The 23,010-nt window shown below is 42.9% G+C and overlaps 3 protein-coding genes across 5 annotated transcripts in view; 2 read left to right on the top strand and 1 right to left on the bottom strand.

Annotated features, from left to right (window-relative positions):
• Positions 1-23,010, top strand: part of LOC134483260 (disks large homolog 5-like) — a 664,485-nt gene that overhangs the window by 234,682 nt on the left and 406,793 nt on the right. The gene's annotated exons all lie outside the window — the stretch shown is intronic.
• The window catches only part of LOC134483259 (uncharacterized), a 478,774-nt gene that overhangs the window by 250,233 nt on the left and 205,531 nt on the right, over positions 1-23,010 (bottom strand). The gene's annotated exons all lie outside the window — the stretch shown is intronic.
• Positions 9,662-14,412, top strand: LOC134483268 (disks large homolog 5-like). Its single transcript, XM_063278561.1, has 5 exons — positions 9,662-9,781; positions 10,847-11,006; positions 12,265-12,408; positions 13,038-13,200; positions 13,917-14,412. Exons 1-5 carry the CDS (start codon positions 9,700-9,702, stop codon positions 13,944-13,946), a joined length of 579 nt encoding a protein of 192 aa, XP_063134631.1. The 5' UTR covers positions 9,662-9,699; the 3' UTR covers positions 13,947-14,412.

The raw sequence follows: 23,010 nt of genomic DNA, 5'->3' as shown, positions 1-23,010 counted from the left end.
GTACAACAAAATGAATTATTAGCGGTAATTAATGTATTCCAGGATTTTACTCATGATGTAAAAATATTATAGCTGAGTCCGCTTATGTTGTAGGAGTAGTACAGAATATTGCGACTGCTGTTGTTTCTACATCTAAGCCTATATTAAATGTTATTCTCACATATTAAAGGACTATTGTTATTATGAAACTCTAGAATATTCATTACACATACTAGATCACATTCAAAATTTCCAGAATCTTTAACACTTGGCAATCATATGGTAGATCAATTAGTGGCATTTGCTACCCCAGAAGAACACAGTCATAATCATGCCAATACAGGATATTTACATATTAAATATAAGATTCCCTATTCTCAAGCCAAACAAATTATTGCTAATTGCCTATGTGTCAGTCTTCACGTATAAAATGTATTCCATCTCAAATTAATCCCAGAAGGATGCAACTTCATACATCGTGTCAGATCGATATAACCCATATTTCTGAGTTTGGTCGCCTTTCACATATAGATGTAAGCATAGATAATTTTCCAAATTTGTGTGGGCTACACCATTGCCAGGAGTACGCACTGCTCATGTTATACAGCATCTATTGGAAACTTTTGCTGTTATGGGACTGCCTTCTAAAATTAAAATTGATAATGGACAAACATATATTTCTTATCAATATAAACAATTTTGTCAACGATATCATATTGTACATATTACTGGTACAGAACACAATACACAAGGACAAGCTTTTGTTGAAAGAATTCACCATACCCTGAAATGACAAATTATAAAATTAAAAAGGGGGAAAAGAGATGGCCTTATGCAACCTGAATGGAGTTTGCAGACCAGTCCCAGGGCTATATTGGCACAAGCATTATACGTTATTAATTTTCTTAATTTACCACAAGGTGAAGTTATATCAAGAGCCAATAGACACTTTGTTGAACTTCCCCCAAGAAGGCAAGGAAAAGACAGTATGGATAAAAATTGCCTGGGATGCTGAATGGCAGGAAAGGACATCATTGTATATAGGGGAGAGGGTTTTGTCTCATTACAGGATGGGAGACTATTCTGGTTACCCGGGAGATGGATCCAAGCACAGAATAATAAGAACTGCTCCCTACCCTCAAAGGAATCCAGTTAAACCAGCTACATTTTCTCCTGATGGATGTTCTCAGGAGATGAGGAGGTGTCCTCCATTACTGAGGCCCTGGCTTCTCTTAGTGTCCACAAACAACAATGGATAAGGATCCGTGTAGTGACAACCCTATTACCTATGTGGGGTCAGGTGAAGCGATTAAGCACTGAAAGGAATAATTTTGTCTCCTTCAGGAAAGTCCTTTACGGCTGAGCACTTATTCTTAGCAATGTGTGTTTTACTCATGGTTTCTTCTGCTGCGGACAATGCCAGTTATCGGGCTTATATTGCTTATCATGATGAAATCCTACTACTTTTCTGTTAGTAAATATATGGATAATGACACAGAACATGATTGGAAGTTAATTCAAGCCTATTTAGAGGGTAATGAAAGTGCTTCAAAAGTAATTAATGCCTTGAAATATGATGTTCGAATGTCTTTTGGTAAACAGCTAGAAGATATGGAATAGCGAAATTATTGGCTGATCAATTGACAGGATTAGATCCCAAGGCTTGGCTTCAAAGGATTTTCCATAGCATGGGAGGAGCTAGTTTTGCCATAATCTTATGTACATTATGTATTATGTTGCTTTATTTTTACATGACTAAACCCCTACAAGGACCTTTAGCTATGTTATGTAAAGTGTTACTTTAAAACAAAAGAAAAAAGAAGGAATTGTTAAGACATAGAGATGCAGCTCCCAGGCAGGGTCAAGAAAGGCCTGGTGCCAGATTCAAGTAGGGGCTGGAATGCCGCCCTGGAGAAGAAAATGTTTTTCTCACTTGGCCTTAAATTATGTTCTGCTGTGTCCCTTTTTGTGGAAGTGGTTCTAACGCTCTCTTGGTAATGGTGAGTATATTTTGATTATAATAAGAGAGGTTATTTGTTATATGAATATTTTTAGAAGAAGCTTTCGTTTATTCGTCTTTCTTTGTTTAATCTTCCCTCATTGTTCCTGGTATCCTGGGAATAATGATCTTATGGTATCTTGACACAATGAAAATTGTAGTAATGCATATTCTTAGCTTAATAAGGATTAATAAAGCTTACAACTGCGTGCAGTTTCTTATGCCTTTGCTCTGCACCCCCTGTGTCCTGGGGGTATGCGACCATACCCAGGGCCCCAACTCACTACACATTGACAATGGGTCACCGCACAAAACACAGAAGCATCTACCTTAGTCAAAAATGGACATTTTATTGAATGCACACACTAACACTGATTGATCACATCCATAGCTAAGATACTAGGGGCAGATCCGTGGCCCAAAATACATTCTTCTAAACCTATGAAGCGAAAGAAAGAAAGAAAGAAAGAAAGAAAGAAAGAAAGAAAGAAAGAAAGAAAGAAAGAAAGAAAGAAAGAAAAAAAGAAAGAAAGGAAGGAAGGAAGGAAGGAAGGAAGGAAGAAGAAAAAACACAAAAAACTTAAGCTTCTCATAGGAACTTCGCAGGAAGTGTTGTCTGGAGGTCAGTTCTGATTGGGCCATTTTAGATGAAACACTGCATAGTGACCCTTAATGTGATGGGCCCTATATAAAGCTTTTTGCAATATTGGAATTTTAACAAACCTCATCCAGAACATACAGCAGAGGCAAGGATGTGATCACCATGTCCTTGCTCTCTATCAGGTTATTTTTCTGTGTCCTTGATTGTCAGGCATAGAACAGCAACAATCTGAAATAGCTGGTAGACATGGAACAAAGTGGCTAAAACTATAGTTGTGGGTTACACACCTCAACTGTCAATGGCTAATGCTGTCCTCAGAGACCTCGGAGGCCCCTCTTGTAAGACTATCTATTGGAAAGTGGAAGCAGGTTTATCTGAGTTCAAAGTGAACCGGGCCAGCCAGGAAGAGGGCAACATGGGATGCTTGAGACCCTGTCTAAAACCAGCACAAAAACCAACCCTTCATTCAAAGCATCATCTATTAATTCTTTATTATTTACCACTTTCTCCCTACCAGCCTTTCAGCCTGGAATGGTAGAAAAGGACTGGGAATGTTCCTTCTATTCTAAGGACCTTGATCTCTCTTTCCTTAGGTCCACATTAAGAACACATGCAAATGGGTATCACCATCTGAACAACTTAGTATCATCTACTCAGTATATTTAGCCTAATACTGTGCTGTGACAATCTCAAGCTTCCTTGAGTTTCGCTGAACTAGCAAGAAGTATGAAGTACTGAGGCCACACCCCAGTGATCCTTTCAAGGGGTTAGAAGAAAGCCATGAGAGATGCTCCACTTCTTTGTCCTTAGATTAAATCACATTGACACAATGTGGGTGGACTATTTAACCAGACATGTTTCTCCCAACCCCACCTTTCTGAGTTCTGACCATGGCAGAATTCATGCCCCACCACCCTAGATATTGAGTTTTGTGATATGTAATTATTATTTAAACCTATGTATTAAATTTTGTCATTTTGTTAATTTTTGTGGTTTTCCCAGTCTTCTTTGATTAACTTTCCTAGTTTTATTAATTTATCCCCTGTGTTCTCTGGTATTTTGTCCTTCCCTTCAAACTAAAGTATTCCTTTTAGTATCCTCTACAGAGCTGTCTTACTGGTTACTCATATTTTGTTAAATTTATTTTTAGTATGCATTCGTCAGCACAGTAGCTGGGCAGCTGCCTGCCCTCCATGGTATCAGATCTACTTTCCAAACAATAACGCTCAACTCTTACAGGCTGTGTAGCATCTTGACTGTTTTTGTTCCACTTGGACAGCCCTCAGGACCAGGCTCTCCTCTCCCTTAACCATGGCTGCTGTCCTCTTCCTCTCTCCTCTCCATCACACACGTTCTTCCTTTATTCTCTGGCAGCTTCTTCTTCCTTCTTCCCTCCTCATGATCCTCTTTAGCAAAGCCCTCAAAGCTCCCCTCCCCCATCTCTCTGCTGTGCAGCTGTTGGCTGTTGGCTTCTTTATAATCACAGTTAACTGGGAACAGGGTCAGTTATTTGGGGTTAACCAGTCCTGAGTTCCACAAATTAGCATTAAAATACAATCAGAATTAGGCCAATCCACTACAGGGATTTTTGTTTGTTTGTTTGGTTGGTTTGGTTTAATTTTCATTTACCTTTTTACTTGTTATTTTATTTTTGGCTATTTTTTATTAATCGGTTATTTTATTTATTTACATTTCAACTGTTGTCCTGCTTTCCAGACTCCCCTCATCAAACCTTACATTCCATTTCTGCTCAGCTTTGCCTATGTGACAGTGCTCCTGCACCCACACATATCCATCCCCACCTCACACCTCTAGGATCTGCCTTTGGTGGGGCTACAGGCCTCACCTTGAACCATAGAGCATCCTTGCATACAGTTTGGCTGGCAGTTTGGCCCCTGGGAACTTGGGGATTAGGGAAAGAAGATCTGTTCAGATATTAAAGCCAATGATTGCTGCATTCTCTTCTTTTTCTGGTTATAGGTGAAATTATGTTTGTGTGCTTCTCTTTTTTTAAATTATTGAGAGAAGATTAATTTCTTGGTTTTTCTTGGGTATAGTTTAGTTCATTGTCTTGGAGTTTTCCTCCTATTAGCCTCTGTTGTGCTTTCTTACAGAAAAGAATTCTTTAAATTTGGTTTTGTCATGAAATATCCTGGTTCCTCCTTTTATGGTGATTGATGATTATGCTGGATATAGGAGCCTGTGTCTGTATTACATCTGCCCAAGATTTTCTGACTTTTAGAATCTCTGTTGAGAAGTCTGGTGTAATTCAGATACGTCTCAATCTATTTGTTACTAGATATTTATACCTTACCCCTTTTAATGTTCTTTCTTGATCTGTGCATTTAGTGTTTTAATTATTATGTGAATGGAGGAATTTTTCTGGTACAAGTAGTTTGATGTTCTGTAGGCTTGTTGTACCTTTATTGCCTTTTCTTTCTTTACCTTATGAAAGTTTGCTGCTATGATTTGTTGAAGGTGTTTACTGGATCTATGAACTAGAAATCTTAATTCTCTTCTCTATCTATTATCCTTAGGTTTCAACATTTAATTGTGTCCTGAAATTCATGGATGTTTTGGATTCAATAAACCATACATGTTTATCTGAGATGGGTGTTTTGTGCTTTGTGGGATGACCTCCTTGACCCCAGGCTGCATGAAGAATCTCAGCTGACAATGGGGACATAAATCCTGAGTTTGTGTAGCAAGACCCAGGCCTCTTCCAGGTTCTTAGATATTAACTGAGAACCTCAAATACAGTAGTAATGTGATAGTGTGGTGTGAATCTAGTTACTCTTCTCTATTTTGATATAGATGACTCTTTTTGTGTCATGGTCAGCTTATAATGACTAGAAGACCTAAGCTTGAGAATAACCAAAGACTACATTGCTTCTCTAGCAGCTGAGCTTTTAAAAGCCCTGGTGTGACAGCAACTTTTGGTGGACATTCTGGATTATTCCTTCTGTACTTTAACTCTCTGTGTCACTTCCACCATCAGTAAGTTAGTTCAATTCCATAAATTGAAAATCCATCACCTGGAAGAAATACTCTTTTTTTTAAAGATATATTTATTTATTTATCATATACAAGTACACCGTGACTGTCTTCAGACACACCAGAAGAGGGCATCAGATCTCATTACAGATGGTTGTGAGCCACCATGTGGTTGCTGGGATTTGAACTCAGGACCTCTGGAAGAGCTGTCAGTGCTCTTAACCACTAAGCCATCTCTTTAGCCCAAGAAATACTTTCTGAATATGATCTGAGATTGGCCATGGAAAAGGGTAGCTTGAACTGTCCCACATAGGTTCTGGGCCTGCACAGGCCTGCTCTCCAAAAGAAACCTGTGTTCACAGCTGTTGGCTGGCTAAGAAAGATTTCACGAGACGTGATACACAGCCCTCGGACTTCTGCTTCAGTCATCTGCACAATTTTTCCCGGACGATATCCTCATACCTCCAGCAGGCGGGTGATGAAGCTGTCCACTCTCAGCTCCCCTTCAGCCATCTTGTGGGCACCAGACTCTCCTCCCTGCAGCAGGAACAAGGGCTTCTCCATGGTGGCTGCAGCAGCAGTGGTGGTTTGGCATTCTCACCTAGGAGGCCCTATGCCTTTCTACCCCAGTTCCAACTCACCTCAGGTCCGGGCCTTCCCCCCATCCACTTCCCACGGAGCAGGGAGAGCAGCACCCACTAGAAATAAAAGGGAAGCCCTTGGTCCTGCCAAGACTGAACCCCCAGTGAAGGGGCTTGTTGGGGGGAGGGTGGTAATGGTGGGAGGATGGGGAGGGGAACACCCATAGATTAGGGGAGGGGGAGGGGTTAGGGGGATGTTTGCCTGGAAACCCAGAAAGGTAATAACAATTGAAATGTAAATAAGATATACCCAATTTAATAAAGATGGAGGAAAAAATAGAAAGAAAAGGCACACATTTAAAACAGAAGAATATGGACCCTAATTTTAAACCACAGCTCTGTCAATTAACTATACCTTAAGGAAGCTCAGAAAAGCAGGCCAAACAATTAATATTTTCTCGGTTTAAGTAAATAATAATGTCCGTTTCTTGCTATTGTGGAGGGAATTAAATAGATAATATGTAATCATGGAAGTTTTGAAGTACCATCCATTTTTCTGTTCATTAAATTAATCTTACTCATTTCATTGATAAAATATGTATGTTTTCCGTTTCACAGTTATATGTATAATAAAACCAGTATAAAAACCTTCAGAATATTCAGTTATTATAGATATTTGTCATTTCTTACAGAGGGCAACTATGATTGACTACACCCAATTCTATAAAAAACAAAACTCAGGAAACCTGGCCCTTGGCAGCAATGAATCAAGAAATATCTCGGATGGTGGGGCATGAATTCTGCCAAGCAATGACCTCAGATAGGTGGGGTTGTGAGGAAGATGTATGGTTGAATAGCACACTAGATTCACGTTGTATCATCTTGATTTAATCGAAGGACAAAGAAGTGCAATATCTCTGATGGCTTTCTTCTAACCCCTTGAAAGGTTCACTGGGGATTGACCTCAGTTCTTCATTCTTCTTGCTGGGGCAGCAACACTCGGGGAAGCTTGAGATTGCCATAGGCACAGTATTAGGCTAGAAATGCTGAGTGGGTAATATTAAGTTATTCAGATGGTGATACCCATTTCATTTGTTCTTAACGTGGACCTAAGGAAAGACAGATCGAGGTCCTTAGAATACAAAGATCATTTCCAGTTCTTTTCTACCTTTCCTGAATGAAAGACTGGTTGGCAGAGAATGGTAAAAATTCAAGAATTGGTAGATGATGCTTTGAATGGAGGGTGGGTTTCAGTGCTGGTTTTAGACAGGTTCTCAATTACCCCATCTTGTTCTCTAAGTTGCTCGTCCTGTTCACTTTGAGCTCAAATAAAGCTGCTTCCACTTTCCAACAGGTAGTCTTACAAAGGGGCCTCCAAGGACTGTGAGGACAGCATTAGCCAATGAGAGCTGAGGTGTGTAACCCACAACTATAGCTTTATCTGAAAGACCCTCAGACAGAGGAGACTCTCGCTCCAGTCCTGAGGACAATCACCACCCCATGAACACACAGGACTCAGTCTTGATGTAAAAACAAGAGGTTTACTTTGGGATACCAATGCACTGGGGCTCGACACGGTCCTCACGCAGGAGGGATGTGAGGAGCCTCAAACAACAGAAATATACAGCTTAAAATGTCAGTTAAGATTACACAGTTTCCTTAGCTCAGCTATTTCGTGCCAAGGATAACTAGGCAGATGTTTCTCATCCTGGAATTCCTGGGATAAGGCCGTAACCACATCAATGCAGCTATTTCAGTATGAAGGACGTCTGACTTGATATATGTTTTCTTATCCCTGGGTTTCCAGGACAAGGACCAAGGATATCTGTCTTGACAGGTGTTTCTCTTCTGGAGTTCCCAGGACAAGGCTATAGCTATGTCAGCCTATAGCACAGCTGCATTCAGTACCAAGGATATCTCACTTCTATAGTGGTCAGTCAGCTTCCCAGAGATGTTTCCTGTCTTCTAATTGCCCTGCAGTAAATATGTTCTGTACCCTCTGTTCTTATGGTCCGGCAGCTTCCTAGAGAGTGGGTGGGAATGTGCTTTCTGTACTTTCTGGTCTATTGTCTAATGTGTAGGGGCTAAGCGAGGGCCAGCTTAAAAGATTCTCATTCGTAAGAAATGGCTGTACTGATATCAAACGGGGATCTTTCATATCCACTTTCTTCCAAGTCTATCAGCCATCTCAGATTGTTGCTGTAATATGCCTGACAATCAAGGACATAGAAAAATAACTTGATACACAGCAAGGACATTGTGATCATATCCTGTGTTGTTATGTATGTTCTAGATGAGGTTGGTTAAAATGACAATATTGCACAAAGCTTTATATAGGACCCATCAAATTAAGGTTCACTATGCACTGTCATAGCTAAAATGGCCTGGTCAGAAGTGACCACTGGATCACTCTTCTGTAACTTCACATGAGAGGCTTGTGCTTTTTGTGTTTTTTTATTTTTCTGTTTTTTCTTATTTATTTATTTATTTATTTATTTATTTATTGTTTTATATGTTGTCAGGAAGATAGTTCAAGTCATGGATCTGCCCCCAAAATCTGAGCTTTGCTACCAATACTGTAAACAGTATTAGTGTATGCATTCAATAAAATAACTTGTTTTTTTTTTTAGTAGGATAGATGCGTTTGTGTTTTGTGGGGTGATCCATGAAACAGGAGTGAAGATGCTTGTTTCTTACTCTGTCCACTGAGTTATGTCTCTAGGCTTGTCCAACTCCTTTGGCTGTACCCCCCCACACACACACACATTGCTGACTATTTTATTTTTCAGATGAAATCGGACGTTATAGCTTAGAGAGGCCTGTAAGCAATCCTGCTTTTGTAACTTAGGTTCAGAGAGGAGAGCCCCACACTCAGCCTGAGGGTGCATTCACTGGTGGATCCAATATTTCAGTTTCCTCTGCTAACAGATCACCACATTGTTGCCAGGACCGTAATGAATGCAATTCTTTCTCCTAAGGAATCCGGTGGCAACTGTTAAATGTTAAGCACAAAGCTTCAGGTTGTACCTATAACACACAGCCACATCGCAACCTACCCTACAGGCTATTTCTGGGTGTGATTTCATGCACCTGCACATGATGAGACAGGAGACCTCTTTGGCTACTTATAGTAACTGGTGTGATTTCTCAGTAATCTTTAATGGGTAATATTGCTGACTGAGGAGAATTTGAAGTAGGATGAAACATTTCTGTGCAGGGATTGGGGAGGAAGCACTCATTTAGATACATAGCAATGACTTAGGTTTTTCCAATCAAGCCTAGAGCCAAATTTGGCTTTGGAAGCATGTGGTGCTCAGTGGCTATGCCACAGGGAAGTCTCCTGAAAAGGGCACATCAGCTTTTGCTCAGTACAGGGAGAACATTAGCAGGGAGGCAAAGTATGTTATCCATGACATCAGCCGGCCCTTCGTGGACATTCTATTGTCTCCTAGAGAGACCTTGGAATCCCTGTGATGTCACCAGTATCGTTGTGACAACCAATTCCCTACTTTTTCTCTTAGTGTCCAAAGGATATATCCACAGGCATGTTTGCCCGTCTTTGTAGGCGCTTTGGGAGAGTTGATGTTGATAGAGAAGAGTCTAGAGTGAAGCAAACGAAACCTAAAGGTAATGATGGACACAGGACATGGGGAATGTGGAGTAAGTTCTGGGCAGTGTATGTTGAGCTTCCTCTCAGGGGTGAGTGTGGGGGCCTTCAGCTGGCCTTTATAGCAATGGGCCACAACCACTGGAACATCTCCACAGATATTGAATTCCATGATTATCACAATTCCTGAAAGTCAAGGTTTTCACATTATTAGTTTCTCCATAACCACATGGAGGATATGGCAATGCCTATGCTATTATTGGGTGAACTTCTAGTCTTTACTTTTACAGTGCATTCGGTATGTTAAATTGATATAATAGCACCATAAGAGGTCATGGAGGGTATAACTTTTCTGAATTAAACAGGGCATCAATGTACTTCACTTTCATTGCTTCTTTAAATTCAGTGACTATCTGACAGTAGTAAGAGGGAGAGAACTGGGCTCCTGGCATGACCTTATATTCTTAGAACTCCTTTGACTACCTCTGGCTGACGGGGCCAATCTTACCTTCATATATTAGAGGTTCTGTGTGGCAGATATTTTTCTACAGTAGCCAAACTATATGGAGCAGGTAGAGAAAGAGCCTGTAACCTATTGGCACTTCTGGGGTATTTGTCATTTCAGTAGGGGGAATTAATAAATCTGTTGACCATGTCCTCCCCCTACATGACTTTTTAATGCAAAGTTATTGGACTAGAGTAACAGTGTAGGATATCTGAGTATCCCTGATCAATCAATTCATTGTGGATGCTGAATTGATGATCTGACTTCTGAAACCAGAGGGGTGAGGGTCCTGAAACCAGGTTGTTGCCTGCGTACCTGATAATAATCGTGGAGAAGGCATCTCTCTGGTACTTGTAAGCCTGTGTGGGCAGGCATAGGGAACACCTGGCTGGTACATCTCTTGGTCTCTATATAGTAGTGGGGGAACTCTGATCCACTTAGGATGCCTCTTACACATAGACCAAACTCCTTGCAGTGACACTGGCTTCCACGCATGTTCTCCTGTTTGGACCTCACTGTGGTCTGTGTATGCTCTATGCATTCACCCCATGCAGGTTCACTTGTGTACTTCTACCTACAGCGGCCTGCAGACAGACGTCATCCCCTGAAAATGTCCTAAACAAGGTGCAGGCCAACGAGGAAGAGGAGAGGCTGAATAGAGAACTGGAGCTAACTACCAAGGAGAGAAATGAGCTGACAGATCGCCTCCTTTATGTGACAGGTGGATCCATGAGCAAGAGGTATGCATTGCTCCAAACAAACGACCTTGTTCTAAACCTCATCTCCCATAGATAGGAGATTCAGAACCTGACCCTTACTGAGGAGTGAGATTGAAAATGGACTCTCTGATTCTGCCTGTTGAAAATCTGAACTTGAAATCTGAGTGAAGATTTCAGGGATAAAGTCACTGGAGCATGAGTTCCCAGTGTGCAATTGGAAAGCCCTTGACAGGTGGTAGTTTTGCAAGGTTCTGGGTGCTGTGAGTTTGTGGAGAGTGTTTGTGCTTGCTAGGAAGGTGACTGAACGCTATCATCTCCTGGCAGCAGCCTTAGGTGACAGGTCCCACAGTGTTCATATCAATGCTTAAGTAGAAGGCCTGAGGCTCTGGCCTGCTCCTTCTTGTCTCTGTGCCTTACACTCTGAGACAGTAATGGTGAATGCATTTCTACTGATTCTCATTGTGCTCTTTCCATATTTGTCTCTCTTTCTCATTCTCTGAGTCTGTTTACTTTTCTTTTCTTTTTCTTTTTTTTTTTTTTGGTTCTTTTTTTCGGAGCTGGAGACCTTACTTTTCTTTTCTTGTGGGTGTGCCCCAGCTTGTGTGTCTGTGTGTGCACAGCTCTGCATGCATATGCACAACCTTTATATGTTTCTCTATCCCTCCACCTTTGGAATTTAGGGGTCTGTTTTTTGACCTCAGGATTTACCTTTATAATAGTTTCATGGAGGTGTAAGTGCTTTATTTTGGAAGCCCCACTTTCAACAGCACAGTTCTTTGCCTGTGTAGTCACATTTGTCTATACATTTGTATGCCTTGGGCAGATTATAAGTTTGTGGCAATATCTGGTCTCATCTCCAGAATTATGTGTACTGTCTGCCTCTAGAATATTAGTTATTCGGCTTCTAGCATTCCACTTGTCAAAACAGGAAAAATGAAATCAGAGGTTTCTGGATGTGTGTGTGTGTGTGTGTGTGTGTGTGTGTGTGTGTGTGTGTGTGTGGTTGGGTAAGCTCTGTGGCCTAGGCTCTTGACAGCATAACAGGTTTGAATGCAGATCCAGCCCTCCTGATTGAAAAAAGTGAGCCAGGGAACCCTTTATCTGGGTGCTTAGCTTCTGTTGTCCTGGGCACACAATTCCAAGTTTCTGAAGCTGAAGAAGATCCAAATATGTAGAATTCAGAAAGTGTCCTTCCAGGGCTGGGGTAGTACAAGACATAGCCTGAGTTCATATAATCCTAAACCTCGATGTTCATTGGGTTCTATCTTCCTGGGGCCAGCCCCTACTTCAGGCCAAATCCATTTTATGAAAACTTGAAGATAAAGGAGAAAGAGGTCATGTCATTACTGCACAACTTAGACACAAAGAACATTGAACATCGTGAGAAATTTCAGGAGCTCAAGAAGGAGATTAACTTCTATCGGTAAGTACTGGTCAAAAGGGCCCATCACTTGTGGAATATCCATTGCTGCCTCTCTTTGTTCTGGACTGGAGAGCCTGCAGCTCTGGGTCCATGTCTTCTGCTGTTTAAATATCACTGTGCCGTGGGTCTTTTGGACTCAGTTTCAGTTCCATAAGAGACTGTGACTTCTCAGCACAGTGTCTATGCATCTTTAGAAGGCTCTGGATAGAACTATACTGATTCAGGCATCAGAGTGTTATTAGGCCGACCTGGGCCTCTGGGGTCATACCAGGTTTAACAAAGCTCAATGTGGGGACCACATGGTTAGCATGACCTCCCTTGGTTCTACTGTCCTCTTGTGGTTGTTTACTGCCTACTAATTGATGTTGCCCAGATGCATTGGGCTTTCATGGATAGTTGTAGATTCCTTGTTCTTTTGGAGAGACATGGACTGTTAGGTGCTTGGGTCACAGAAACAATTTATTCTTCCCTGGATTGGCCGTTTGCTGTTTGTGGAGCAGCCTTACATGTATGGAGATGTATTCTATGAAGTCTTTATGGGTATCTGGGTCCTGGTGGAGTTTGTGGGATTTGGAGTTGGAATGGGAGGAAGAGGCTTCAGGATCTTACTATGCAGAGTGTGTTTCCAGCAACCTGCACAGCCGGCTCCTGATGGACCAGGCATGTATGAAGAAGAAGTTGGTCACATTGAAGCAGGAGAGCAAGGAGTTAGAGCGATATTTGTTTGAGTTGAACCCGAATGCTGAAGACGAACAGGAGAAGACCAGCAACCTCCAGACCCAGCAAAATTTGGTAGGAACAAGCAGCTGAGTCAGATTAACAATGTCTGATACCATTTGCCTATTGGATACATCTTTGCTTCCCCTATCATCTTTCTAATCTCCCCACACCCAATCAGTCACCCACCTCATGTGATAGAGTTATTCATTGCTCTGTCTATGCACAAGTATTCTGGGATGTTAACCACTTTTCAGAAACTGAATTATGGGCAAGTACACTTCTCTGCCCTTTTTGAAACTGCAGTCCAGAAATGGTGACAGAGGAATAACATATCACATGACTGCATCTCCCTGTCATAGATTGGATGCTATGAAGAGTTTTGAACGAGTTCTTGGTCGTGTGACAAAGGTCATACAGGGGTCATGTGATGGTTGGAAGCACCTTGTAGGGATAAGAACCAAGTGCAAATGGCAAATGAGTCCTGGTCATTGGCTTTGATCTCAGTATCATGTGGCCTTCTACTTTCTTCCTGCAACCCAGTTAGGTCTCTTCTCCTTTCCCCGTTCTTGGTTTTCACTGGTAGAAGTTTGAGGAGCAGCTTGTTCTCCCACAGTACTGTGAGAGTTGTTGGTGACTTTCCCCAGGCTGCAGAGATATCAGCAATGATTTCAGTGAAAAGGTCAGTGCTGTCTGTCCAATGCAGCTGAAGGGACAGAAGGCAGCAACTTGACAGCTGGTATGCGTGTCCCCACCAAATCAGTGTCTTAATAGCTGCCTTCTCCTCCCAGGTCTCAGGAACTGCAGGAGACATGGAATAGGACAGATCCCAAGAAGACAGCCCCCTGAAGAGTGAGTTTCTCTGTCAGGAGTTCCCTGCTGACGACAATCCTCAACAGTCAAAGACTTTTTTGGGGAGAATATTCTTCTTCTCAGTTAATTTCCTCATTGTATAGAGACCCTAAATTTATGTATCCGTATGCCAGCCTGTCTCATTGAGGTCTTTCTCCTCTCTCATACCGACAACACCATTTGAGAGACATCTGAGGGGACTGCCTTGACATCTCCCTAGAGGAGAAACAGCACTACAACTGTGTTTCTAAATGTTCATTAAGAAAATGCTGTTAAGAAATATTTTTGGTTATGATTTTCATTGAAGTTTTCTTTTTGTTATTTCATAGTTATATATTCTTGTTACTGTTTTTCATTTTTTATACCATTTTAGTTGTTCATTTTATGCCTGTTTTTTGTAAATTGTATTCCTTATGAATAAAAATTGATTTGTAACTCTTGACTCTTAAGACCATCTTATTCAAGGGTCCTTTCCCCTCCTGTAGACTTAGAACTGACAGCTGGATATGGATCTTTGCATGGTCCAGGCAGCATGAGTAAATAGGGAATTTAAAGCCACCAAGCTGTACACAGGGTGATAGTGTCTTTTGTGTGGATAATGTGACTTTTTTTATGGACACACACTTTATGATGTAATCACTGACATACTGTATCCATGCTGTCATGTGTTCTGCTCATCCTAATCTATATCAGTCTACAACACCCATTCCTTATTGACTGTTTGCCCAGATATTGAGTAACACACACTCATACCTGTAGAGCTGCAGAAAAAATGACAACTTTCACAAAGGAATATAGAATAATCCTAATGGAGAACCATGTGCCTCGGTTTTTCTTACAATACAGCATTAGTATTAAACCACAAAGATAATGACCATCAACGTCATTTTGGGAAATAGGTTTTTATAGGTGCTGTTTCACTTGATCATTCATATGCTGTGTTTTTTATTGTTGCTGATTATATTTATTTTTATCATGTAACTCAATGGATCTTTTTTTTTCAAATGTATGTCTGGGCCACTCCTGAGTGCATTTCCCTCATGATCCAAAAGAGGGAATAGCATTCCCCATTGTAGATGATTGTTAGGGACCATGTGGTTCTTCTGAGAGAGCAGCAGATGCTCTAACCTGGGAGTCATCACCACAGCTCCTGTAGGTAGCTTTTGTCCTTCCAGGGCATGTGCTATACTAGATGGACGCCATCATCTCCCATTAAGGAGAGAGATCTCAGTAGATTTGTATGTACAGGTGGTTGAGGGGTGCCTGCTCAATGTGGTAGCATGCTAGGCATCCACACCGGGCTCTGGTGCCTCCACTGCTCATTGTGCATTCAGCATCATCCTCCAGCATCACTCAGTTTCAATTCCAAACAGAGCTTTCACTTACTATCGATGATCATATAGATTATGCACATCTGATAAAATACAGAAGAGACTAGCCTCCTTCTACAGGCCAACTTGGCATAATGAATTCTTTTGATAGAAAGCAAGATAATTATCTTAATCTATGCAGTTTAGGGAGGTCCTCAAGAGCATCCATAGTGAATGCAGACTGCAGCTGTGACCACATGTTTCTTTTGCAGAGCAGGTCTGTGCAAGCCCAGAACTTAGGTGGGATAGTTCATGTTTCACCTTTTACATGGAAATCTGTGATCGTATTGAGAAAGTATATTTTCCACGTGACTCATTTACAATTTATGGAATTAAACTGACTTACTGAGAGTGGAGGTGACTCAGAGAGATAAAGTGCAGAAGACTTATCCAGTATGTCTGCAAACAGATGCTGTCTCATTAGGGCTTTTCAATGCTCAGCAGCTAGAGAAGCAAGGGAGAGGCATTGGTGACTCTCAAGCTTAGGTCCTCTAGTCATTATAAGCTGAGCATGACACAAAAAGTCATAGGTATCACACTAGAATCTAGTAACTAGATTTAACCAACCTATCACATTAATGCTATGTTTGGTGGTATTTTTTGCTCTCTTAGGACCTGGAAGAGGCTTGGGGTTTTCTAATCCTACTCATAATTTATTAATCTTCCCAACACTATGTGCTTTGTTCTGTTAATGCTAACAGCGCCATCCAATACCTAGGATATTTTCTACTGACATGTGTGACGTGAGACAAAACAGTCCATGTCATCCCTCACCTGAATAAACTTCCTTAGAGTTCAGTGTAGTTTGAGGGTCCTTCTTTCCTCTCCAAGATCGAGAAACATTTCCAGTCTTCAGACAAGTGTGTCAGCCATTGTCCAGTGACTGTCTTGAGATGTCCACATTGTCAGCTGAGTGAGGGCAGGGCAGGGGATTGGGGCAGGGCAGGGCAGGGTAGGGCAGGGGATTGTGGCAGGGCAGGGCAGGGCATTGGGGCAGGGCAGGGCAGGGCATTGGGGCAGGGCAGGGGTTTGGGGCAGGGCACAGCAAGGCAGGGCAGGGCAGGGCAGGGCAGGGCAGGGGATTGGGGCAGAGTCCATGAGATGTCAGTAGGCAACAGGCCAGCTGGGGCTAGTGTGGGTACAGGGCTTCTAGTGTGGGTGTGAGAGGAGGAAATTAGGAATGGTCAGATTCTGATGCAGCACATAGGCCGGAAGCAGCTTAGATCATCTCAGTGCCATATAGGGACATTGTAGACACTGATGGGCAGTGTGGGGATGGTAGGGCCCCATATAGTGCTCTCTGCAGGTGTCAGGTGAGCATACAGTGGCTCTGTCAGACTTATGACAATCAGGCAGGCACTGGGTGCAAGTGAGAATCATGGGACAAGCCCTGTGTGCAGCCTGGTTTGGGGACATTCCCAGGTGCCCCATGGACTGCAAATTAAAGGCAAAGGACACAGGGAAGCCAGCAATTCCCATGCACAGGACATAAATACCTGTAGAACTTTCTAGAATTTCCATAGACTATCTGTTACTAGTCCTCATTATAGAAGGCACCAACATTCTGCCCTCTACTTCAACTTGGTGAGACAGCTATTCTAACTCCAGCAGGAAGGCCTCAGGGAAGACAGTAAAAACTCGCAGGTGACCCCTTTTATATTGAAACAGGGTCTTCCCATGGAGCCCAGAGTGGCTGTAGGATACTAATGCTGCTGCCTCACAGTGACTAGAATTCCAATCCACCCTCAAGAGCAGTTGATTCACCACTAGATCAGACTAAGGACATGTGAGGCCCCAGGGTGCTAGGATTACCAGGGTCCTAGTAAGTTTCTCCAGCCTAAATTACAACCTGAGTCAGTGCTGCTATTTGGGACACCGCCTGATGCCCAGTGACATCACACCTTGGAACTCTTTGTCAAGCATAAGCTGTTATGGGAATGAAGTAGCCACACAATAAACACTGGTCTGGACACTCCTAGGTCAAGAATCCCCTGTTGGAAATGCCTTGGACCGCAAAATTTTAAATTCTAGATCCTTCTGGGTTTTAGAAGATTTATAAATACAAAAAAAGAAAGATGGGCATAGTAATTTAAGCCTGTGATCCCAGTCATGGGAAACTGAGTCAGAGTGATGGAAGACTGTAAGTTCCAGGCCAACCTGTGTTTCAAGAAAAAAAAAAAAGGCATGGTGAAGATTCCACTCAAGTGGAAACCAAAAGGGTTTCACATGGGCCCTGCCATCCACTGGTCACTACATCCACTCTCATCACCACAGCCACAGGGAGACACTGGGGAACATTTCCCACTGTCTCTCTTTGGGATGCAATCCACCCCATGATTCTATGTGAGGAATCCCCCAAAGGTTGCATCATGTGAGGGACCTAGAAAGTTCCAGGATTGGGAGAATTTAGGAGTTTATAATTAGGGATGATCTACAGCTGTGGCAAAGCCTTTTCCCAGCACATGGCAGCCCTAGGTTTGCCCCCAACAGTAAAAATAAAATCCCCCAAAATAATTCAAACAAAATGTCCTGAAGCCTGCGCCCTGACCATTCTCTTCAAAAGTGCCAGGAACCTGGGTCCACATTTAGGACCCAGCACGACCTCTGTGACCCATGAGAAGGGATCTAATATGGGAATTAGTACAGTATGACTTATCCTTGTGGATACCTTTGGTGACAATAACCACCTGACCCCTGAAAACCCATCTACCTGGGGGGCTCAACACTCATGTCACCCAAAAAGCCCAGATCCTAGGGCCAGCATGGGCAGGTGGTGAAGAAAGTTTGTCTCTCATGAACATCAGTTGCCGCTCCTCACCTGACTCTATCCTCAGGAGACAATGTCACCCCAGAAAGTGTGGGTGTCAACGGCTCTTCCCAGGCCAAGGCTAGAATACTGCTTAAGATCCACAATGCACAGCAGTGCTCACTCTAGAGCTAAATGTTCTACAGCTGAAAGGGGTGGGTGCTCTGCTGGCCACACCCCTCCCCTGCAGTATTTAGTGCACTCAGAGTGGTGCTTCAGATGTGAGGGACTTCTTGAGGCTACTCCCATGGAGAATGGCAGATTCATCAGAACCGGGCACAGGGTGAGTTCAGAGCACAGCTGGGAGGAATTTAGGGATGCCAAGCCATGACTAAGACAAGATCCTGGGCTGACAGGCAGTTGAGCTGGAGAACTGGCATCCAAAGTGTGACTGCCTGAATTCCTCTTAGACCAAAAGCCCTGGATCTGAGCTACTTTGGTGCGTGCTCCTAAGTGGGGTCCCAGACACAGCTCAGAATTGGGGCTGTGCATGGACTTTGGTGCTGGCAGCAGGTGGCTTAGCCATAAAGTGCCGAGCTTTCCCATCTGTGCCCACTCAAACTCCTCTGTTTCATTTTAGGTGTGTTTGGTATAGTTTTGAGACAGGGTATCTTGTAGCAGCCCAACTCGCTTTGAGCAACACTGTAACATAAAAATAACCTTGTATTCAAGATCCTCCAATCCCTCTGTCCCAAGTCCTGGAATTAAGACCTCCAGCTGTGACCATTTTACTGCAGCATAGGATCCATCTGTATTAGAGTGAGCTTTGGAAATACTGGAGCTCCGACTGTTCCTTAGAATTCAGGTTTCCTTAATTCTTAGCAGGAGTTTTGTGATGATGCTGATGAGAGAGTCAGGAGTTACACTGGGAGAGGTAACAGTCCTGGCAGCCCTGAGTGCACAGTGAAAGTCAAGACAGAAGCCTGCTGATTAGCACCTGAGTGAAAGTGGGAGGATTCAGAGTTCAAGAACAGACTCAGTTACATACCTAAGACCATATTGCAACATTTTTGTTTCATTTTTGGCTTGTTTCTTTGAGACAAGGTGTTAATTTATAGCCCTGGCTGTCCTGGAACTCACAATGCCTCTACCTCCCAACGGATGGAATTAAAGGCATGTGCCAACATGCACTGCCACTAATTAATTTTTAATTAAACATGCTGGCACAATCCAGTAATCCCAGTGCTTAAGAGGCCGAGGCAGGCAGATATCTGGTTTCCTGACAAGTCTGATCTACAGAGAACATGTCAGAATAGCCAGGGCCAAACAGAGAAACCCTGTCTCAAAAAATAAACAACAAAATGAATTTGTTTTAAAGAAGAGAGGAACGATTTAACAGAGAATTAGAGGTCGAGATCCAAATGATATTGGGTAGTTCAGAGCCTAGCTTCTGAGATGAAACTGGACACCATGGGGTTAGGGTGGGGATTCTCATCTTGGACTGGGAGACAGAGGGTGACTTCAGGCATGGAAGGTCAGTCAGTCATTAGTCAGGATTCTCAATCAAGAGGGTGTTGTAAGATCCAAAATGTGTGAGCAGTGTTCTGCATGAGACTAGAAGAACCCGCCTACCCATACAAAACAGCCAATGAAGAGTAATCACAAGCATACGTCTGGAGGTCCACAAGAGGTTAATGTCCACCTTAGTGTGGATTATTCAGAGCACAGGTGGAGAGGAGTAGAAGAGCTGATGGTGGCTGAGGCAGGAGAGGAGTTCGGGTGTGAATTTGAGCCAATAAAACAGAGCTTGGAGGTCGGGCAGAGCAATGAGAGGTCTAACAGCATAGCTGTTGAGATCCTTCAGATTAATTTGTCTTAAGAGCCTCATGCCATAGCCAAGGACAGAAGAAGATCTGACTATTGGGTGGCTGGGCTCACATAGCCCAACAGGTTTGGCCTTGCATCTGTGGGATTCCAAGTCTCTCCCTTTAGACACAGCCATGGTGAAGGTGTAGCAGTGAAGGTGCAGATCCCTTTGCAATGCTTGGCTTATGGTGTTGAGTACTTCATGCTCCACAGAGCTAGGGAATGTCCTAGAAGCCAGGGAGGCCGAGCCATGAGGAAGACATTTCTCCGTGAGAGAGAAATGATAACCAAAGTCACTAAGAACTTCCTTAATCACAGTGTCTGTTAACCATATATTTTATTTACTTATTTTTATGGGCCTGAGTGTTTCACCTAATAAATGCTTGTGCACCATGTGGTATGTCTGGTGCCCATGAAGTCCAGAACGATTCCACTGAACTGCAATTACAGGCTAATACGAGCCACCATGTGGGCACTGGGAACTGAACCCTGGTCTTCTGCTCTTAGCCACTAAACCATCCATCTCTTCATCACCACCCCCAATTGTATTGTCATTAATATTTAACCATTTAGCCCCTCAGTATTTGAATTAATGCAGATGTGACAAGAGTTATAGTTAACATGATGGTTCAGGTATAGACATGCAGGCATCTCATTGTATACAAAATATAAATCCTTTCTTTCTTTCTTTCTTTCTTTCTTTCTCTTTCTTTGTTTTACTCTTAGAAACAGGGTTTCTTTTGTGTAGCTGACCTGGAACTAGCTCTATAGAGGGAGCTGGCCTAGAATTCACAGAGATCTGTCTGCCTCTGCCTCCCAAGTGTTAGGATCAAAGGTGTACACCACCACCACCACAAATCCTCCTGTTTTAAAGGAAAAATGTAGCCCTACAAGGCAGCACCAGTTTAGTCCCAGTATAGACATTTTTCTAGAGTTCCTGAAGGGCTTGCTGCCTTCCCCTTTAGGCCTGGCTAACATGAGAGCTCCACACCTATGGGGTTTGCTTCATAAGAGTCTGGAGGATGAGGGTCACAGGCTGATGTAACTGTGTACAGCAAAGGATGATGGTGAAGGTCAAGTGGGTATCACAGCTCAGCAGGTAAAGGCTCTGCCACCCAGCCTCATGGCCTCAGTTTGATCATCTGGTGAAAGTAGAGAACTGAGTCCACATTGTGTCCTCTGCTCTCCATGTGCATATCATGGCACAGGAACACCACAAACTACATAAAATGTAAAATGCTGAAATGCTGAGAGAAGAGGCCTATGGTAGGCGCCTCCTACACCTGAGACTTCCAACGCCGAAAAGCAGGGGGTAGAGAGTGAGGATGCAGAGTGCACACAGGTCAGGACAAGGCCATGTTACTGAAGCCTCCATGTGTGGTGAGCAGGCTCTGGGGCACCATGAGGGACATCAGGAGCTTCTGCACTTTGTAGAATTACAGGGTTCCATGTTACCTCACATGCCCATGATTTGCCCCCTGCTGCAGGGAGAAGCCAATACCAGAAGCCTCCAGCTCCCAGCCCTGCTGGAAGGTTTGAGGAAGGTGGTCCTCTTCTTGTGGTGCCTCTAGTAGGAGCAGCCCACACTTGGGCACAGCTCCCACTATCAGGAAAAGACAGGTGGCTCTGGTCTTTGCACAGCTCCAGTGGAATGAACAGTGCATCTCTCCTCTCTCTCTTGCAGGAAGTCTCAGCCTCTGGTGCAGGTGATGTTCCCAAGGCAAAGGAAAGGGAAGTGCAGAGTGAGGACTCCCAGGATCCTTTAAAACATTGTCTGCATTGTCTTCATTAATTTTTCTGTTTAATTTTTATTCCATGTGTATTGATCTCATTGTAGGGGTGTGCATTCCAAAGCATGAGTGTTGAAGGTAGAGGAAAAAGCCATGGGAGTCACTTTATCCTACCGTGTGGGGTCCCAGGCTCTGAACCGGGTTGTTGAGCTTGGCTACAAAGAGCTTTCATACTGAATTTCCTGCTGGCTCTGATTTCAGGGAGAGCATCTCATAGAGCCCAGATTGGCCAGTAAACTACTGATCATCCTGCCTCAAGTATTGCCATCTAGTTCATGAAAGGGTTGAGTTACTGACACGAGGAACTGGGGATGGGCAGAGGTGCATGACTGAGGCTATCTCTGCTCAGTGGCATGCCTTTGGGGACTGGTAGTTTTCATCACTGAGATGTCATTTGACTGCGGTGCTCCTCTGGAGAGAAGGAGTCTCTTTTGCCAGGGCATCAGGCTCTCCAGACAGGTCTGGAAGATGGAGGTCTAGAGGCCAGGCCTGCATTCCTCTTCAGAAGCTGCATTTACCACTCTGGACAGTGCTATAGCACAGGGTCACATATCCAGTCCTACCCTGAGACCTGCTGATAAAGAATGTCTATCCTGGGACAATGTCTATCATCGGTTCAAGGTGTGGCCCAACCAACTTATTATAAAGGAAGATAGTAGTTGGTTGAAAAAGGCAGTAACTTTCTATGAACCATATATTAAGTTTTTATGTATACTAAAATTAACAATGGAAAGAACAGTGGTAGGAGAGGAAGCTAGAGGACAACTGCTGAAAATGCTTGCTTTTGAAAATGCTAATGAAGAGTACAGGAGAGCATTATTACCTAGAAAGGAAACTGGGGATATTAATGCTTATATGAAGGCATGGAAGAGGATATCTTTTCTGAAAATGGAAAGATGCATATTTGGCACATATTGATCCAGATAGAGTTATTAACTTATACATTGAAATACTCTTGAATATCCTATAGGCACTTTAGCTCAAGATGAGTTGCCTTTAGAATGGATACATATTAAATTTATCTTTAAGAAAACATTAACAACATATGAGGAACAAATTTCTTTAATTATTCAGCAAGGCATACAAAGACCTGTTACACTGTGGGGATATGATTGTGCTGCTTTTGTTTTCTCATTAAGCAAAAATAAAGTGGAATATTTAATGCAGACGTCTGAAGTTTTTCAATTACCCATGATTTCTTACACTAGAAATACTGAATTTCATTTTCCCCATAGTAAATTCTGGGATTGCTTAAGAAAAC

Source organism: Rattus norvegicus, chromosome 19 (assembly GCF_036323735.1).
Source record: "Rattus norvegicus strain BN/NHsdMcwi chromosome 19, GRCr8, whole genome shotgun sequence".
Lineage (NCBI taxonomy): Eukaryota > Metazoa > Chordata > Mammalia > Rodentia > Muridae > Rattus > Rattus norvegicus.
The sequence above is the reverse complement of the archived record's forward strand: the minus strand, read 5'-3'. Positions and strand labels throughout refer to the sequence as shown.

Excerpts from the sequence above, each read along its gene's own strand:
- LOC134483268 (XM_063278561.1), top strand. The coding sequence starts at position 9,700 with ATGTTTGCCCGTCTTTGTAGGCGCTTTGGGAGAGTTGATGTTGATAGA. Across the intron at positions 11,007-12,264 it reads GGTGGATCCATGAGCAAGAG|CCCCTACTTCAGGCCAAATC; the intron begins GTATGCATTGCT and ends TCCTGGGGCCAG. Across the intron at positions 12,409-13,037 it reads AAGGAGATTAACTTCTATCG|CAACCTGCACAGCCGGCTCC; the intron begins GTAAGTACTGGT and ends GTGTGTTTCCAG.